This window comes from Vipera berus (genome assembly GCF_964194415.1).
Source record: "Vipera berus genome assembly, chromosome: 1".
Classification (NCBI taxonomy): Eukaryota; Metazoa; Chordata; class Lepidosauria; order Squamata; family Viperidae; genus Vipera; species Vipera berus.
Genome location: NC_138202.1, coordinates 64,331,944 through 64,350,970, shown reverse-complemented (window position 1 = coordinate 64,350,970; position 19,027 = coordinate 64,331,944). Strand labels below are relative to the sequence as shown.

General features: G+C 39.3%; 2 protein-coding genes across 4 annotated transcripts in view; one reads left to right on the top strand and one right to left on the bottom strand.

Annotated features, from left to right (window-relative positions):
* The window catches only part of RASGRP1 (RAS guanyl releasing protein 1), a 30,779-nt gene extending 24,876 nt beyond the window's left edge, over window positions 1-5,903 (top strand). For both annotated transcript variants that reach the window (XM_081345855.1, XM_081345854.1), the window contains exon 14: window positions 1,254-5,903. In XM_081345855.1, coding sequence (XP_081201981.1) covers window positions 1,254-1,385 — 132 coding nt within the window. In that variant the 3' untranslated portion in view covers window positions 1,386-5,903. The remainder of the gene's footprint in view (window positions 1-1,253) is intronic.
* Window positions 5,904-6,849: 946 nt separating this feature from the next.
* On the bottom strand, window positions 6,850-18,256 carry FAM98B (family with sequence similarity 98 member B). Of its 2 annotated transcripts, none has more exons than XM_081345891.1 (8): window positions 18,170-18,256; window positions 16,205-16,353; window positions 12,839-12,973; window positions 11,775-11,965; window positions 10,879-10,959; window positions 10,485-10,601; window positions 9,045-9,212; window positions 6,850-8,625 (listed from the first exon to the last, which is right to left on the bottom strand). In XM_081345891.1, exons 1-8 carry the CDS (start codon window positions 18,205-18,207, stop codon window positions 8,281-8,283), a joined length of 1,224 nt encoding a protein of 407 aa, XP_081202017.1. In that variant the 5' UTR covers window positions 18,208-18,256; the 3' UTR covers window positions 6,850-8,280. The 2 variants fall into 2 exon arrangements, with proteins under 2 accessions (XP_081202017.1, XP_081202018.1); XM_081345892.1 differs by having other exon boundaries at window positions 10,485-10,598.
* Between the last annotated feature and the right edge of the window lie 771 nt (window positions 18,257-19,027).

Sequence of the window (19,027 nt, the reverse complement as noted above, 5' to 3'; positions counted from 1 at the left end):
AGACTATGTTGATATGAGTTTGAAGTATACAAATGAGTACTTTTAAAAATAGAAAGAAATTTTCAGGCACACCATTCCTTTATGACAGTAACAATAAGTGAAATAAGTGCAAAAATTCCTGAGGCTAGATTCCTTGAATTTCTGGTTTTAAATGGCCGTTTGAATTAAAAAGGATAATATTTGCAAAAATAATACCAGTAATTCTCAAGCTACATCAGGGCATTTAACAAACATTTAAAGTTACCAAAGACACCCCCCTTCTAAAGCTACATATGACCCCATTTCAAAGTTACGACAGGCCCAGCGGTCATTTGCTTTTATGACCCACCACAAGGTTGCTGCACCATCCCTCCCTTTTTCTTCCCACATCCCACCCCACCAGAATCCAGCAGCTCTTACGCCCCCACATGCTCATCTCACACCACACCTTTTGAAGCTCTCCATACCTCATAAGGAGGGCAGACTGTGCGTCTCTGGGATGTGTGACAATGATCCAAATGTGGCTACCATTTTGTCCTTTCTGCTTGTGGACAGGGACAAAATGATGACTGCCAGACAAACTGCTTCATTTTGCTTCCTTAGAGAAGTCTGCACTGTGCTTCAGAAGTTCTGACCACCACTTGTGGCAGCAACTTAAACGTGGCTGCCATTTTCCCCCACCCTCAAACACTAGACAAATTGCTTTGTCTGTGTAGGGGGAGGGGGAGGGTGTGGCATCCAGTGGGGCAGAGAAGCAAGTCCAAGGCCCGAGGGGACCCCAAGGGGTGGGAAGTGGAGTAGGGGATGCTTCAGGAGCTAGAGGAAGCCTGGGGCAGGCTAGATGTGAGCTGGGGAAATGGGCCTGCTCCAGGCTACCAAGGCTTTCCCCACTTCTGAGGCATCCGACGCTCCGCTTAATAACCCATGCATCTTGAGTTACATGGAGAGCCATTAACTATCACCGCCTCCCTTCTTTCCTGCAGAATGGAAAACTCGGGGGGTAGGCAGAAGATCCATCAGTTAAAATAAGGATGTTTTCTTCCAGTTAGAAGATGCTGTTTGCAAATGAAAGCATGTGTTTATCAAGCTCTCTTTTCTCAGAGTCACAATTGTGGTAATTGTTCTCCTCTTGGGCAAACAAGTGCGTATCTTTCACCCCATTTACTGCTTAAGTCACATAGTTCTTAAACTAACATGCCACTCAGGCAAGTGTTCCTGCTAACAAAATTAAATATTCAGAAACTATTCTGTTCTGATGGTATATTTTTGTTTAGGAAAGAAATGTTCTGACTGCAGAGAATGAAGCTCTCAAGCTGCGCCTTAAACAAGCTCATAAGAAGATTGAATTCCTCAGCATTCAACGAAATCACATACTGGACACTAGGGAACATGGAGATTGCTTGTAGCTTAGAAGAATGACATAGTGAGGAAAAGGATAAAGCCAGTGGGTTTTTTATAGTATATTTAAGTGTATGTAATTAAATGTGGCAGCATGGCAGGAATTTAAAGTAAGATTGTCTTATTTTGATTGCTATTAGTACTTTTGGATGTATATATTTTGTGCTATCGGTTTAACCACTTTGCCTTCTGTTTGGCTGAAACTACATCATTTGGAGTGCCTGTTATTTTTAGAGCAAGGAACACACCTGTTGCCAAAGTAACCAAACTGCATTATCAAATAGGAATGTGTATCCTGGACTAATTTGGGCAATGTGAACTTGAAAACAGGCATGATTTTTTTATTTGAAACTTCACAAATGTTGCTGCTTTAATGGGCATATGAGTCAAACAGCCATTTCCATATTCTTTTCGAATTGGTTGGTTTCTTTTTCCAAGGAAAAAGTCCAAGGCAGTTCCAAAAGCTTCCTCTTTGCAGAGGTGTGCAGAAATGGGCAAAAAAGATGCCAGCCACAAAGGTACAATCAAAACTCCATCTGTTATTTTGTGTACATTGCATACACACACCCAACCAGTGGCATGGTGGCTCAGTGACTTAAAAATCCTACTACTACGTGACAAGAGTGTGCTCGTCACTTGCCTCAGTTCCTGTCAGCCTAGCAGTTCAAAACCATGTAAATGCAAGTAGATAAATAAGTAATGTTTTGTATTTTATCATACATTTTGCACTGCAGCGTGATGACTGGCCACATGACTGCAGAAATGTCTTTGGACAGTGCTGGCTCAATGGCTTAAAGAAACAGAGATGAGCAACAAACCCTAAAGGTGGCTGCAAGTAGTGGAGTAAAACCCACTGGGACTCTTTTCTTTACACACACACACACACACACACACACACACACACCAGATGCTCGGCACCACACTCTGCAGTCAAACCTATGCGAAAAGATTTTCAGTCTGGACTGACGTTCTGAAACAAAGTCAAAATGAGGGAATTCACTGACTAGATTTGCATGATCCAGCTGTAAAAAAAACCTTTTTTAAAAAATATCCCCAGAAAAAGGCTCCTGACACTAACCATTTTGATTTAGTTTCTATTGTAGTCAATAGGCCAGATCTTCATTTTGCTTGTAAACCTTTAATCAAGTTCAGGCTTTCATAGAATATAGAGAAGGAATGATCCAGATTAGCAGTTATTAATTATAACTGTGCCACATGGACCATTTTCTGCTGACAGTAAAGTCAATTCTGGTCAGTTTTAGTCTAATAATAGTCATATTTTGCCACAAGCACAACAAAGCTACAATAGTATTGCTTTTGCTCCACTAGCTGGAAGGTACAGGTAATTCTTGACTGTTCAAAGATACAATGCATCTCTGCCAGAAATACTTATGACTCAGTTCCAAAATTCTGATGACTACCTCTCCCTATGAATTTACAGATGTTTGCAGCATCCTGCGATCACCTGACCATGTTTTAGAATGGTTTTGCTGAAAACTGGCGTTTCATGTTTCCAGCAAAAAAGTCCACAGCAAACCATTACCTGTGCTTAAAAGCCTCAGTATTTGCTTAGTGACCATGGTGGCTGCTTTATAATTGTAGTAGTTGCTATACAGCTGTCACAAAAAAGCTCACAAAATTAGGTCAGTCATGTGGGTGACCAGGTTTATGACCATCACTAGTTATGGCCACGATGGGCAGGCTCCATTACAGTCATAAGTCAAGGAGTAACCATACAGTGCATTGTATTGATACAGTTATGATGCAAAATGAGAAAGAAACAATGTGTGAATTCAGTGTGTACCAATGTGATAGAAATAAGATGGTTTTCAAGAATAGAAAAGAATGGAGAGTTATAGCAAATCATGATTGTGCAAACTAGATTCAACTGGATTTCTTTTCTCTTTTTGCTCACCACTTCTAACTCATTTTCTGTGCTTTGCATAACACTTAGTTTGCCTTGAAAAGAAATAGCAAAATGAAATAGTATGTTGGGTATGTATGTATTTATGCTTATACATAATTCATCACATTCCCTCATAGTGAAAGGTGTTATACTTCTTTTTAGACTATTGTGAAAGAAAATATTCTCTCACTTGCCAAATCCATGAGCAGGATTCCCCAGCTCCTCTGCACTTTTGCCAACCCAACCACTTACAAACATCTGTGTACCTTCCCCGACCTGCTCAGCACCTCTTGTGTATCTCTCTCTGACCATAAGTTGAAAAATACTTGATAAGCACAAGAGATGCTAAAAGCCACTTTTATGTTTCATGTCTAAATTTCTTTTTTAATAGTAATTTTATTTAAAATTGCAATTACAGTTGCAACAATAAAAAGTAATTATTAAGGAAAAAGAAAAATATAAAAGAAAAAAATATAATATATATATATATATATATATATATATATAAAGATGAGTCCCCCTTCATCACAAGTATAAACAATTTTAGTAACATATTACCTCTTAAAAATAACTATCTTGATCCCATATCCTATTATCTAGAAACAAATAAAACCTCATCATTTCAGTCCTAATGTTAGCAAAAGTCCATTAAAGATTACCAGAGATAATGTATCTATTTTAACCTTGATCAAATAAACCAACTTTATATTCCTTCATTTTACTTCTCATGTTGATCTTTAGTCCCTTCATATAATGTCCTAGAACAGGGTTGTCAAACTGCCGGCCCATGGGCCGGTTTCATCATACTGAAGTCGCGCCCACCCCATTGCCGGCAATCCAAAAAGAATCATGATACATCATGACACGTTACATGATGTGGCGAGTTTGTCACCCATGTCCTAGAAATTGCTTTCTTTTCTCTTTTTGTCTCCTCTCACAAAATTCTTCAAAGCTTTAACAAGGCTTTTTTGTAAATTCAAAATGGGAAAATTATCCAGCTCATTCTTGATTTGTTATTTGTATATCCCTTTTAATTGTTAACAAATTAGCCTGGGTTTTTTATATGTTCAACGTAGCGTCATTTTCCATGTCATTCTTTACAATTTTTGAAGGCAATTACAAAAGGAAGTATGCAAACCCAGTGTCCTTTTAAAAGCATTGACTACAATTTGAGCAAGGTGGCTATTGCCTCATCTGTCAGAGCTCTAAAGCCACTGGTGACTGCAGTCTTGTAGTCCTTCCACAAGAAGCAAATATCTGGAACACTTGTGGGTGAGCTCAAGTGTTCTCCTTGTCTGAAGAGGAATTACAAAGAAGTTGTTTAAGTTGCTGGCTCTTCTTTCTACTACGGTCATTGGCTCTGGTTTTCATGGAACTGTCTTCAGTTCTTGATTTCTTCCCTGGAAATGTCTAAATTCGCATTCTGATTCTAGAACTGACAGATTAATAGTACACTATAAAATATTGTGTAACACACTTGATTTTCATGTAGCTTTTGTTATATTTATTTACCACCTTATTTTAAGGCTCTGATCCCAAATGTAATTTATTTTTTATAACGATGTATTTCCCCAGCTATAATGATATTTGTACTTGGTGTGTAATATATACTCTTTTTTAATAATGTCATGGTACTATTACATTTGTACATTTCCTTGTAAGACTCAGCTTAATATGTTAGATTCTTTAAATAAGCAGCTTTTGTAATATACATATTTTTCAGAAAATGTCTCCAGTTGATGTTAGGTTTAAGTCTGATTATTTAACGTAAATTATTTTATATCAAAAATGATCAATGCATGTTTTTTTAAGGTTGAATTGAAAACCAGAAGTTATACACTAAATGTGAACTGAAAAAATGAAAATTCACTGGGTTGCACTGGATAGTTGTCTGTATTCTTTTCCAATATTTACTTACCTTTAGCAGTCATATATAAGCAAGCCAGAAACCTCTTTTAAGGGGATGTTGACAGGTGTGATGTGTCAACATCTGTTCACACTGAATCACCTTTTCCTCCTCCCAGCCTGTGTGTGAGCGTGCATGTGTGCACATGGACATATATATCATGTTTCATACAGATAACCCTCAATTTATGAACATAATTTTGATCATAAATTATTATGGTTGTAAGTCATGGCATCCTGTTTTTTTACCATTTTTATGTTGGTCTTTCAGTAAATCACACGTTAAGTGAATCCATTCTCAAGTGAATGGGCAATTTTTGCCAAAAACCAGGAAAAAGCATTGATCAGTTATGTGACTCTGGGAAACTATAACTGATCATAAATGCAAGCCAGAATGTGACCATGGGGCAACACATTTTACAATGGTTGAAAGTGCTTAACAGGCTGTAAAACAGCCTTTCTGAGGCTGTTATAATTTCAAATGGTTGTTAAATGACTGGTCATAAGTCAAGGACTATCTGTACACAAGGCTTGCTGTGATTCTGTTATGTGCTGAAAAAGGAGTATAGTTTTATTTGTATCCTGCAAGGAAAATTGAAAGATGGACTGATAAGATTTATGTACTTATATTTCCCACAATGAGTCTGCAACTGCATCTGAATATGATAAAAGTATAATTTTCCATTATATTAAAACTATGATGGGTGTGAGATTATCTATGGTTGCATTGGTTAAAGAAATCCTGTTAAGTGATGGCTTGTAGAACTACATCTGGCCACCTTAGTTTTGATATATTGTATCAAGATTTTCCTACCTCAACAGAACATGTTCCTTAAAGGAGGTGCCCCCATGTGGTGATGGCTAGTATTTCTATCAACCAGTTAAAGAAAATTAAGCATCAGAAAGGTCTACTAGCTATAAACATGCAAACACATTCAGAATTAAAACTGGAAATCTGGTGAATTCCAGCAGAAAGTTATCTTATCCAGTGCAATGGCTGTCATGTCTCTCCTCCATGCCGAAAACTATACAACTGCTAATTTGAAGATATATCTGCCCTTTGTAAAACCTCTACTAGGTTGATATGGATATTTTTTTTCTCTGTAGCCAGTGGCTAACAAAATAAATGATTACTTCTACAAATTTTGCTCAGTCAAAGAATAACAATGATCTGTTCATTTTCAATGACAGCCAAAGGTAGGTATATTCAGTTTTAAACAGGTGAGCAAAACATGCCAAACTGCAATTGTTTTCAGTGTGGTCAAATCTTAATGAAAATCTTCTAAAAATACTCATTTCAAAATTCTATTTTAAGAAAATTGTAATTAAATGCATTTCATCATAGATGTCTACATATATCCAGCTATATAGTAACCAGTTAACACCACCTTGATATCAGCAGGTTTTCCAAAATTAAATGTGTTTTTAGATATATGTAGCAAAAGGATTTGAGAATTTTTAATAAAAGAATGAGATTCTTTTGAAGGAATAAGTTATTATATCTACTGTAAGACAGCTACAGCAACAACTTTACTATATTTTATTTCTCAGTGTTCACAATTGTAAATGATCTACTACTTAAACCATTCTCCAGGTAGCTATTAAAAGATACTTTTTCTCAATAGATGTTTCATGTATATGAACAGAAACACAACACTGGATAACTGTTAATACAAACTATTTATATAAGAACATTAAGTTCTGTAAAATACACTCTTCAGATTTAAACATATAAAAGGTATTGAATGTTTATTGCATTGTTAGAGGTTGTCAAAACTACAGGCATACAATTACCAGAAATTATTATTCATCCTTAACTTATTTTGAAGTGTTTTCTGATTTGCGAAGGGCAGGAAATTTTAAACAATTACTAATTAAAAATAATCATTCTCTCTTCACTTTTGGCTCAGGAGAACAGTATGTCTTGCTTTTCATTTTTGATCAATTAAAATCCTCTATACTACACAACTTCTGGAATAATACCTTAGCGTACATCAGTATTTCTCAATCTTGATAACTTTAAGATGCGTAGACATCAATTCCAGTCAGCATGGGAGTTGAGATCCGACTTCTTAAAATTGCCAAAGTTGAAAAACCCAGGTGCACATAACTGGAACGTGAGAACAATGAACTTGAAATCTAAAGAAACTAACAGGCAGAACTGTAATAGTCATGGCAGTCAACTGAGATCAGGGAAAATGATATTGAACAGCTGCTCCATTAATCAGTTAAAAGATTCCTGTTTCTGAGCTATATACTTCAACAGGCACATGTACCATAATCCTTGGCAAAACCAAGAACTACAGAAAACTCTTATTCAAGAAAAGCCTGCTTTGGCCTTTTAGAAAAAAATGGTGGAGATGGGATAGAGAATACATTCTATGAAACTAAATATTCTGTGTGTCATCAGGCACCCCATCAATAGCATTATCGCCTAAACATTTCCATCAGAACACCAATACTGATCTAAGTGCATCTCCCAGCAGACTATATTGATTGAAGTGCCTTATGTACCTTCACTAAGCTAAATCCAATGCTGCTGCTTTCTTTGCTTGGTATTTTGCAAACAGAAAGGCTAGATGAGGCAAATGCAAAAAATTTCAATTTCAGTGTCATATGTTTATCAACAGCCTTGTTAAATAAATAAAAATCCAGATCAACAATAATATAAAACAAATAAACTAAAAAAAATTGAACCAAAGTAATTAGGGACACTTCACACACGTTTAAGAGAGAGATGAGTTTTGCACAGAAAACACCACATAGCCTGCAAGTTTAGCATCAATTTTGTACATCAAACTTGTACGTAATCATTTTGTTGTGTATTTGCAACCCGAAGGTTTTCCATCAGTCATTGCTTCCATTCATGTATATATTGCTGGTAACGACAAATGCATGAGTACATATGCTTGGATAGACAGTCATCTCTGCAGTGAAAATTAATTTTGTGTAAGGTGGTTTTGAATGAATGGAACAACCCTAATTCATCAATAAGGATGATCAATGCAGTTTAAGCATCACATTTGCCCATCAGCGATAATGTATTCTGAGACATTGCTCTCAAGGTATGCATGTCGGTCAATGTTAAGATGTTAGTATCGCCTATAGCCACCTCCCCTTCTACCGTATGACTCCCCATATCCTCCTCTCCCACTATAGTCACCCCTCCCTTGATATCCACCCCCTCCCCTCCAACTTCCCCCACCCCCTCTACCACTCCCACCCCATCCACTCCCTCCTCCCCACCCACCCTCCCCACCCCATCCACCACCACCTCTATTTCCTCCCCCTCTTCCTCTTCCGCCATCTCCTCCCCAACCTCCCCTGCCTCCTCTACCCCCACCATCCTGTCTCTTCTGCCATGGGGGCATTTCAGGAGGCGGTGGGTCAATTTCTGTTGGTCGGCCACCACGATCTGGTACTCTTCCCATCAAGACCTGTTCAGAAAACATAAAGTCCAGTAAGACCACACTTCCTTCTTAACTTCGGAATATCAAATTATTGAGAGAAAGCATGTTCATTTATGCATGTGTATATGTCTGTGGTTAAAACCACTAGGTTTTCATACATTACTGTATTATTCCAAAAGAATATTAATAATCTAGGATCGAATAGTCATTTATGAAGAATTTCATACCAGTAAAAACATTTAACACCAAATGGCACTGAGTATAAAATACAAGGCTACTCTGCATTAAGTATATATTACTGTATTTTATATAGTGCAACAATGAGCTAGAAATTCCTGAGATTTTGCAAATTACCAGAAACATTACAATTTCCGAGAACTAGCACAAATTCTTAAAGGTTCTGTAGTACAAGAAATCTATAGCTGCCACATTAATAAAAAGCATACCTTATTGATTGCACAAATAGTCTTTTCTCGTGTAGATCCACTGCTTGTTCTTGTAATCTTTGACAAATCTTCACGAGCAGCTAGAAGATGAGCTATTGAAATTGTTGATTTAGAAGTAAGTCCGTAACGTTTGGGTTGATAAATCCTTGCAATATCATCCGTTTTTACCTAGGGAAATGGATAGACATTTATAATAGCTACAAAACCTATCACAAAGTAAAGTGACATACATTAGGAAGTTTAATTTTACTGCACCATGTAGTTATTAATATCATGTATATTATTAGCTTCCATTTTATAGTTTAGTTTCAAGTAAGTTCCTATTGACAAAGAAAAAGCTGCTAAAAGGCTTAGGAATAACACTTGTTTAAAGAATATCACAGTACAGTTAAACTGAATTAGATAAAGTAGGTTTATACAATTAATAAGAAAAAAACAAAGCAAAATAATCTTACAGTATATATATTGTAAGGTTACATTGTTTTTTTCCCCCTGAAAAAATTTACCGTATTTTCCGGCGTATAAGACGACTGGGCGTATAAGACGACCCCCCAACTTTTGAGATGATTTTCAAGATTTTTCGTCTTATACGCCGGAAAATCAGCGAGCCCGGGAAGGCACGCCCTCCCCTCTCACTGTGGAAGAAGAAGGGCAGGTTGACGTCTGGCGGGAGCCCGCAGGACAGTCCTGCGCACGCGCGCACTCCCCGGCTGCTCCTTAGCAGCTGGGGAGTGCGCGCGTGTGCAGGACTGCCCTGCCGGCTCCCGCCCGACGCTCTTCCCTCTTGAGGCAGCATCCCCGAGGACTCCTTAGGAGCTGGGGAGCGATGCTGCCTCAAGAGGGAAGAGCGTCGGGCAGGAGCCGGCAGGGCAGTCCTGCACACGCGCGCACTCCCCAGCTGCCAAGGAGCAGCCGGGGAGTGCGCGCGTGCGCAGGACTGCCCTGCCGGCTCCCGCCAGATGCCACCCGCTGATTTTCCGGCGTATAAGACGACTGGGCGTATAAGACGACCCCCCCAACTTTTGAGGTGATTTTCATGGGTTAAAAAGTCGTCTTATATGCCGGAAAATACGGTAATGTATACTTTGAAGACATTCTCAGGCCAAGGAAGGTTATGCTTACTTCAGGGCAGATCCATGCAATTTCACTAGCTATAACCCAGAAGCGGTTTGCCATTTCTTCTTTTTCAAGAGTGATTTTCAACTACTGAGTCAAGCTTGTAGCCCTGTTGTTCCCTCATGGTTTCCCACCTAAGGCCCTTTTTAATTTCTATGCATTGACTAATTTGGCCAAGTGCTTCACCTGCTGAAATGTAAATGAGTAAAGGAGAAACCAATAGTTGGAATTCTCTTTCTTCTATACAACAGAAACTGTGTTTTTAAATCTTCCACACCAGGATTCTACTCAATCCAAAAGAACTAAAGAATAGAACATACTCACCTTAGCTCTATCAGACCACCCAAAGGACTGTACAGTTACATCTAAACGCTTCATTAACATCCGCCTGCGGCATTCATATTCAGTGAGAAGAGCCTCATTGATTTTTTCCAACTGCTTCTACAGCAAATAGAAGTCACTTAAAAATAATCCCTTTTGTAGAAATGATTTAAATCCAACAACCCCAGGATGGGGACAGTTCATCACTGAAAAAAATCTGTTTCTACGGCTGCTAAGAGTCGATGGTACAATCAATCAATCAAATCCAGTATCAATAAACATAAATTCATATATTCAAATAAATGCAAACAAACTAAACCTAGCATATAATATATCCAATAATTAATTTGTATGCCCACTACATATGTAAGTTTGGGGGGGAAAAAAAGGTAGTTACCATTTGGTTTGTATTCAAAGGAGTTTTTAGCAGAGGTTTCTCCATGTATGCTTTTGGAACTTTTGACAAAACATCCTTAAGCTGAAAAAAGTAGAAAAGACATTCTTAACCTTTATGCCTTCCAAAAATTAATATCCTATATATCTAAGCAATTATATTAAAGTATGAAACACCCATCAGCAGAAATTGGGTACAATGATTTCAAGTGATCTTACTGCGGCCAATACACGGTTTTCTACATGCAGACAAGAAGCCTTTTATCTGTTTCTCTCCCCTTTCCCCAAGGATGGAGAAATACATCATTTACCTGAGAAGGGCAAATACAATCCTCCATTTCCCAATTATGGAGAAATTATATGGAGTAATATGTGACTGGCTCACCCAAAGAGTTGCATGTTAAATGCCAGCTCTCTTATGTATCTTCCTTCGGTTCCTCTACCAAAGGAAGTGAGATAAATTGCTACAAAGCCTTTTTAGCTGTGGGACCCTTGTTGTGGAATGCCCTTCCAGAAGTTACATGCCTGACCCCCACATTGGTGCCAGACCACAACATTCCTCCTTTTCCAGTTTTATAGATTTGTAGTCAATGACTTTTAATTCCAATACAAGAGAATATATTGTTGCTGTGCCGTGATGGGAAGCGTAGATATTAGAAGAGTTCTTGGTTCTCTCTAAGCTTGGCTGTTTGCATTGAGACATTTCACTGCGTAACTATGTAACATCATCAGTGAGTATGAACATGGAGTTTGCTATCTGTTTATATACAGTAACTTGTCCTGCCATTTTGGTGGGAGTGTGGCTTCCTCCTTGGGGGTTTCTTGGTTATTGTTCTGTATTTTTTTTCACAATAGATGGAAACTAATATAAAGCATTCGGATGTACAAAATATACTATACCTTTGACTCTATATTGTTTAATGAGACCGGGAGAGAATAAAAGTCAGAAGATGCTGATGATTTTGGCACCCCTAAAACTTCACAGATCACCTGGATTTCCTGATGAATTTCATCATTCTTTGCCAAATGAGAACCTTTACACTGTTTAAACTGTAGTATCTGCAAAGCCTGAAGTTCTGTGCTTAAAAATACTATAAAATAAGGAAGAAAAAGAAATATGTTAAAACTTGATGTTTGTGTTTCATCAAAAAAAAAATAATGATCTGGCAAGCTGATTGGGATATCAATATAAAAACTAAATAAAATAAAAATAAGGCATGAAGCAAATAAAAACTGGACTAAAAATAACAGAGCAACCATTATTCCTTTAGAGGGAAAAATATTAATCGATTAATATCAGTACATTCATCCACCATCACTTGGTTATCATGAATCAGACTGTTCTTGGCAACTTAGCGGAATTTAGCAATAGGAATGAACATACTACTAATCAAATTCTAATAACATAGTAGGCAGACATCCTCCACGCATTGCTCAGTTGTTTCAGCCAATCCTGTCCAGTCTGGTAGGATATTCCAAATCTCATTATCTAAAGAAGGGTAGCTGGCAGGACTCAGAAGTTAACCCTTTTCTGACGTAGTGCCTACACCCCCTTCCCCAAGATCAGATTCGTCCACTCCCTGCTGGCCTTTCAAAAAGACCTGGTACTTAACTCAGATCTAGGGCTATAAATGTATAAAGCAGCTATGTCCTAAGTATATTAATCATTACTGTTTTCTCAACTGCTGAGTATTGAAACATTTTTATTTTTAAAATTATTCTTTACTTTTTTAATAATGTGAGCTGCTCAGAGTCGTTTGTTGAGATGGGCAGCTATATAAATTGCTTAAATAAATACATAAAAATCTTATCTCCTACTTAATGGCCCTTTATTCTGCATGCTTGCTATCAAATCTTCTATGGCACAACTTTCAGAAAAAGTAGATTTCTTTCTTTTCTGGAAAAATGCAGGAAACAAAGCAAGCAGATATAATATTGCAGCAAGGAACACTCTACTAACTTACACAAGACTTTAAGACAATCTTCTTTCTTTTTTAACCGGTCTTTAATTTCTCCAGACACAAGTGTGGAATATGGACAAGCCAATTCTTTTAAGAAGCCACTCATTTCCAGTTGTAAACTTTCAACATCTTCACCACCTAAAAAAAAACACAAGTTAAGAGAGTATTATATATCTTCAACTCCATTAACGTTTTAGGCACAATTACACAAAAAAAAAAAAAAAATCCAGAGTCAGTAGTCTTTTAAGAGCTTTGAGCAAGCGACATTCTGCAACTATGTCCTTTGAACAGTAATGAATTACCGTATTTTCCGGCGTATAAGACGACTGGGCGTATAAGACGACCCCCTACATTTCCTGTTAAATTATAGGGTTTGGGCTATACTCACCGTATAAGACTACCCCTCTTCCAATGCACACCAAATAAAAATTAAAAAACATCAGATTTGATTTTAACATGGTAATTTTAATTCAAATGCTTATGACATGCAGGTGCTTAGTAGGAAAACTGTCACTTATAAACATAAGGCTGTTTGTCATCAAACATGTAAACATAAAACAGTGCAAGTGGATTAAACTATAATAATAATAATAATAATAATAATAATAATAATAATAATAATAATAATAATAATAATAGCAATAACAATAACAATAATAATAATTTGGAGGGGACCTTGGAGGTCATCTAGTCCAACCCCCTGCTAAGGCAGGAAACCCTATACCATTTCAGACAAATGGCTGTCCAGTCTCTTCTTAAAAACTTCCAGTGTTGGAGCATTCACCACTTCTGGAGGCAGGTTGTTCCACTGGTTAATTGTTCTAACTGTCAGGAAGTTTCTCCTTAGTTCTAGGTTGCTTCTCTCCTTGACTACTTTCCATCCATTGCTTCTTGTCCTGCTTTCAGGTGCTTTGGAGAATAGCTTGGCTCCCTCTGCTTTGTGGCAGCCCCTGAGATATTGGATCACTGCTATCATGTCATCCCTCACCCTTCTCTTCGTTAAACTACACATACCCAATTCCAGCAACCATTCCCTATTTTCCTAATTCACTTTTTCACTTTTTCTAATTCACACTAAAGCTTTCCCTGTGCAGAGCCTTAAGTAACACCAGCTGCCTGCAATTAGTGCACGTTCGTATCCCACCAGGCTCAAGGTTGACTCAGCCTTCCATCCTTCCAAGGTAGGTAAAATGAGGACCCAGATTGTTGGGGCAATAAGCTGACTTTGTAATAATGCTGCTTGGGGTGTGTGTGAAAGCCCTAATAAACAGGCATATACACAGAATGGCTATTGCTAAGCAAATTGATTTGTGCTTTAAATTGTAAGCCACCCTGAGTCTTCGGAGAAGGGCAGGATATAAATGGGATTTTTTTAAAAAAAGACCAAATGGGAGATCCGCTCCAGGTTTTCCAGCCAGCCTGCCCAGTTCCTGAGTCAAATGTGTCTTTAGAGCTAAGCCGCTGCTCTGCCTGCTGCCTTCCCCACCTGCCTTTCAAGTTGGGATATACTACAGCTGCTCTTCAACTTTAGAAGGAAAGACACCCAGACCCCAGCCTGTAAAAAATCACAGACTGCAGCTTCTTCTCCAATTGGTCCCGCTTTCCCTGCACAGACTAAATGGGAGATCCGCTCCAGGTTTTCCAGCCAGCCCTGTCCCTAAATTTTCAGCACCCGACTTATAAGACGACCCCTGACTTTTGAGAAGATTTTCATGGGTTAAAAAGTAGTCTTATACGCCAGAAAATACGGTATTTGCTTTATTTGCGATGGAATGTATTAAGGTACAACTTTTGTATGTGTGTGTGTTTATGTATATCCTACTAGTATGCATTAAACCTTCATCCTCTGGAAAAGTCAATCCACAAAAAATATGTAAATAATATCAATCACGCAATCATGTTTATACTGGCTTGTGCTCCAGACAAATAAATAAAACTGATACAATTTAAACTTAATTTAGTTGGGCCTTTTTGTCTTTCATTAAAACAAAGAGAAAATCCTGCCATTTAAATTCATGGACCAGTTTTAAGAATACTGTGAACAGAACTAGTTACAAGTATGCAGGAACCAAGTAAAAGGCAGCCAAAAAGAAGGGGAAAAAAACCTGGTTCCTGTTAAAACCACAATGAAGAGTCAAGAAGGGGGGCACCTCCAGGAAACCCCAGAGCGCGCTCGGTGCCTTCCCCTTTCCTGAGCCTCCCTAGGACGAACCAAGCAGCTCTCCTGGAAACCAGGCTTGCCAAAAATGATATGCAGGTTCTGAGGTTTTGCTGGTAAAAAATACAGGAAACCAGAAGTTGCCTTCAAGCTTTACGTTTTTATTCAGCTGAACAAAAAGAGGGGCTCCTCTAAATGAGAGCAGCCCCAAAAGACAAGAAATGCTTGTATTTGTTCTTTCTGGTTACACAAGCAAGCCATCCAGCAAAGCTGACACACATACGATAAAACATTTCACCCAGTAAGTCTGGCATACTTTAGATAAGAGAGCAGAAGTAACAAAAATGTTCCCTTTTGAGTGTTTCCCTAAAGATATCGTATGTTCTTGGGTGGGTATTTTCCTTGCTGGCCTTTCATGACCCTGCATCCAGGACTTTGCAAGAGCCCAAAGACAGTAGGGCCATCTGCACATTCACAATTGATATTTCCTATACAGTCCCCTAATTCCAGGTCAACAATAAACCATGGAAAGAGCTAAAAAGTTAGAAGCACACAAGGGCATTTCTAGAGAATATCAATAATAATCAACATGTAAACTGTTTACAGACGTCAGCAGCAAAGGCCATCATCTCTCTACTTGGTATCTCATTATTGGATTCACATTGCCTATTAAACCATATTGATATTTCTTTGAGCTAAATATAATGCAAAGCTGCAGTCAAATCAAATTAGTGGAATAAAATAAACCATGACTTGTTTTTAGTTTACTAAATCAGTTGGAAACTGATTTACAGTTGACATATTTATTGCAACTATAATTTAATAAAATATAAAAATAAGAATGAATTGTTGGATTATGGGTTCCTGGCTTACTATTAATTTGCTTCCTTAACCAATTAAAGTTGCTAACTAATCTACAAATCAGTAGAAGGTAAATGCAGCAATAAAAAAAGTATTCCTAGAATTGTACAAGAAAGCCATTTTGTTTCGTTTTGCAAGAAAAAGTGGGTTGCTCAACAATTCAGTGTCATGTTAAAGGTTAAAGCTGAATGTGAAACATCACAAGAACTTCCATTGCAATGTTACGTTAAAACATGGAAGTGAGATTACTGACATTATAATGGTTTAATTTCAATTTATGACTCTTTATTTCCCATAAAGTATGGAACAGTATTTCCAACAGTTTCAAATAAAAATCAGGTAAGAAATACCAGTTGTTGAGGAGATGCTTTCTTCCAGATTACACAATGGCTGTATTCTGGAACTTAGCCAAACACAAAGGTCACAGAAATCTTGGGAAGCCAGTCCACATTCTGCTGCTTTATTAAGAGCATCTTCATCCAGAAGAGGACCTTTATATCTAGAGAAAAATACAAAATTCAAAACATATAAATCAAATATACACACACACATGCATATTCAAATTTTCATCTTGGGATCAATAGCAAGTTTATTTTTACAACTTCTCCTAAGAGAATGATATAAATACTTGAAGAAACTTGAAGATGTCGCATCCTCATGCCTGTGAAAAATAAAGTCTCTCTTGATCTTGACTTGAATCCTGAAGACCAATCAATCAATCGGAATAGAAGTGGAAGGGATGTTCGAGGTCTTCTAGTCCGACACCCTGCTCAAGCAGAAGACCCGGCCTATACCATTACCATTTCCGACAAGTGGCTGTCCACAGACCAACTGCTGGGATATTTTTTTACAATGTAGAGGGCTGGGATTTCCCATCCAAGTACTAATAAGATCCAATCCCACTTAACTTTTCCTAAATCAGCAAAGTTTAAAATATGGTTGTGGTATATTTATTCATTTAAATTTATCTGTACCTTCACCCAAATCTTGCCCCCTGGTGACTGGCTGGATTAGTGTCTGCAGGGTTTTTTTTGGCAAGATTCTTGGAACTGGTTTGCCATTGCCTTTTTCCTAGGGCTGACAAGTGTGTGCCTAGCCCAAGATCACCGTCTGGCTTTATGCTTAAAACAGGACTGGACTCACAGTCTCCCACTTTCTAGCATAATGCTTAACCACTACTCCAAACTGGATCTCTTATGATGTATTACAATGCACATTATTTGGAAGTTACTGAACTGAAAGCAACCTGCCATTTTTCCACGAATTCATCCTTAGGATCAGACTGTCAGCTGACAATCAATCAATATACCATTTTGAAAAATAACTTCCCACAAGACTCTAGTACACTGGTGTAATTCTTTTAAAATGCCCGCTTCCCCTCTATACCCTCTAGCAATTTAAATCACGTAGCAAAATACAAATCTTGCGTTTGAACAGATAAAATTGCCACGTTCAGAGGCAATACAAACGTTAGCAATCAATCAAGCCTGTAGAAGCCAACTACAGAAAAATTAAAACTCTGTGCAATAATGAAGAGGACGAATCGAATACAGAACATAAAAGAAGAACCTTCATAATGAGCCTTGGTGGAGCAGTGGGCTAATGCCTCCTTAAGTAACACCAGCTGCCTGCAATTAGCGCAGGTTCGCATCCCACCAGGCTCAAGGTTGACTCAGCCTTCCATCCTTCCGAGGTAGGTAAAATGAGGACCCAGATTGTTGGGGGCAATTAAGCTGACTTTGTAATAATGCCGCTTGGGGGGGTGGTGGTGTGTGAAAGCCCTAACAAGCAGGCATATACATAGAATGAAGACTACTGCTAAGCTTGTAAGCCGCCCTGAGTCTTCGGAGAAGGGCGGGATATAAATGGAATTAAAATAAAAAAAATAAAAATAATTACAACGAGTTTTGAAAAAAATTCTCCGCCAGTCTTCGATTGGCAGAGGCGGGGAGAGATGCTTGCCATCTACTTGGGCACGCGCACAACAAACCCCTCCAACAAAACCGTGGGAACGACCTCCTTCCCCCTCCCTCCCCGCGTGGTTTTTTTTTTTTTTAAATGAATCACGACGAAGCACTTCGATTTTCCGGTGGGAGAACCGGGCGGGAAATCTGGAAGGAGGCGACCGAGGGACTTTTCAACCAGCCCGCTCAAGCCTTCCATTCTGCACCACCAGGGAGATCCTTTTCTCTAGCCGCCGGATTGAATGTTGCCATCGCTGTACGGCCTCCATTCAAACGGGAACCCCACCACCGTTGCCCCGAGTTGGTGGCCCTCCTCCTCCTCCTCCTCCTCCTCCTCCTCCTCCATCTCACCCTAAAGACTCGAGCGCATCCAAAATAACACACTCCATGTTTGGCTTTCTTATGTTTTCAGCGCTTCCATTCCCGCGACTGCAGCGATCTCAGTCCCGCCTCCCGGTTACAAAGAGCCCGGTGTCGCATTCAAACGAGCTCGTCGACCTCCGCGGGGCCAGGCTTTTTGGTTCCGGTATTTTGTTTACCACCCCGCGGCGGTAAACAAATCTCATAGAGGGCTGCTGTCGGGGGAGGGGGGTCCTCAAGTGCTGTTCTTTTGCCTTGGCGGCCTTTACGCTACTTCCCCACTGAACACGCATGAAATTGCTTGACGCCGGTCCTCGGCTCCCGCTTTTCTCAAAAGCCAGGAAAACCTCGCCCGGGTTAATGCTCCGCGGCAACCGGCCTCCCGTGAATGTCGCTAGAAGGAGCTCTTCCCAACGCCCAAATCGTTCCCTTTCCCGAGTCAATAGGCGAGGATCGAGTGAAAGCTTCACGCCCAAAGGCGGCCTTTTCTCAAGCCATTGGCAACATCAAGGGAATCTTTAGAGGTCTCCCAGCCGGCATTCTCTTCGGCGGGTTTCAACTCTCCGTCCGGCCGCCGGCGGGGCTTTGAAAGTGACTCTGGCGAAAGCCGAGGGACGCGGTTTCGGCTCCGCATCTTTGTGTGCGCTGGCTCGGAAAGGCGACGTTGCATCTTCAGACTAGGCTGCGCTCGCTCACTTCCAATCTCGGCGCCCGGCGCCTTCGTCTCGCTTCCTGGAGGCTGGAAAGAAGCGACGCGGAGGCGATCCCCTCGGCTGGCTGGGCTTTTGGGCCTTCGGATCTTCCACGTCGCAAGGGCGCGGAAGGATGTTTCCCAACACGAACCCAACC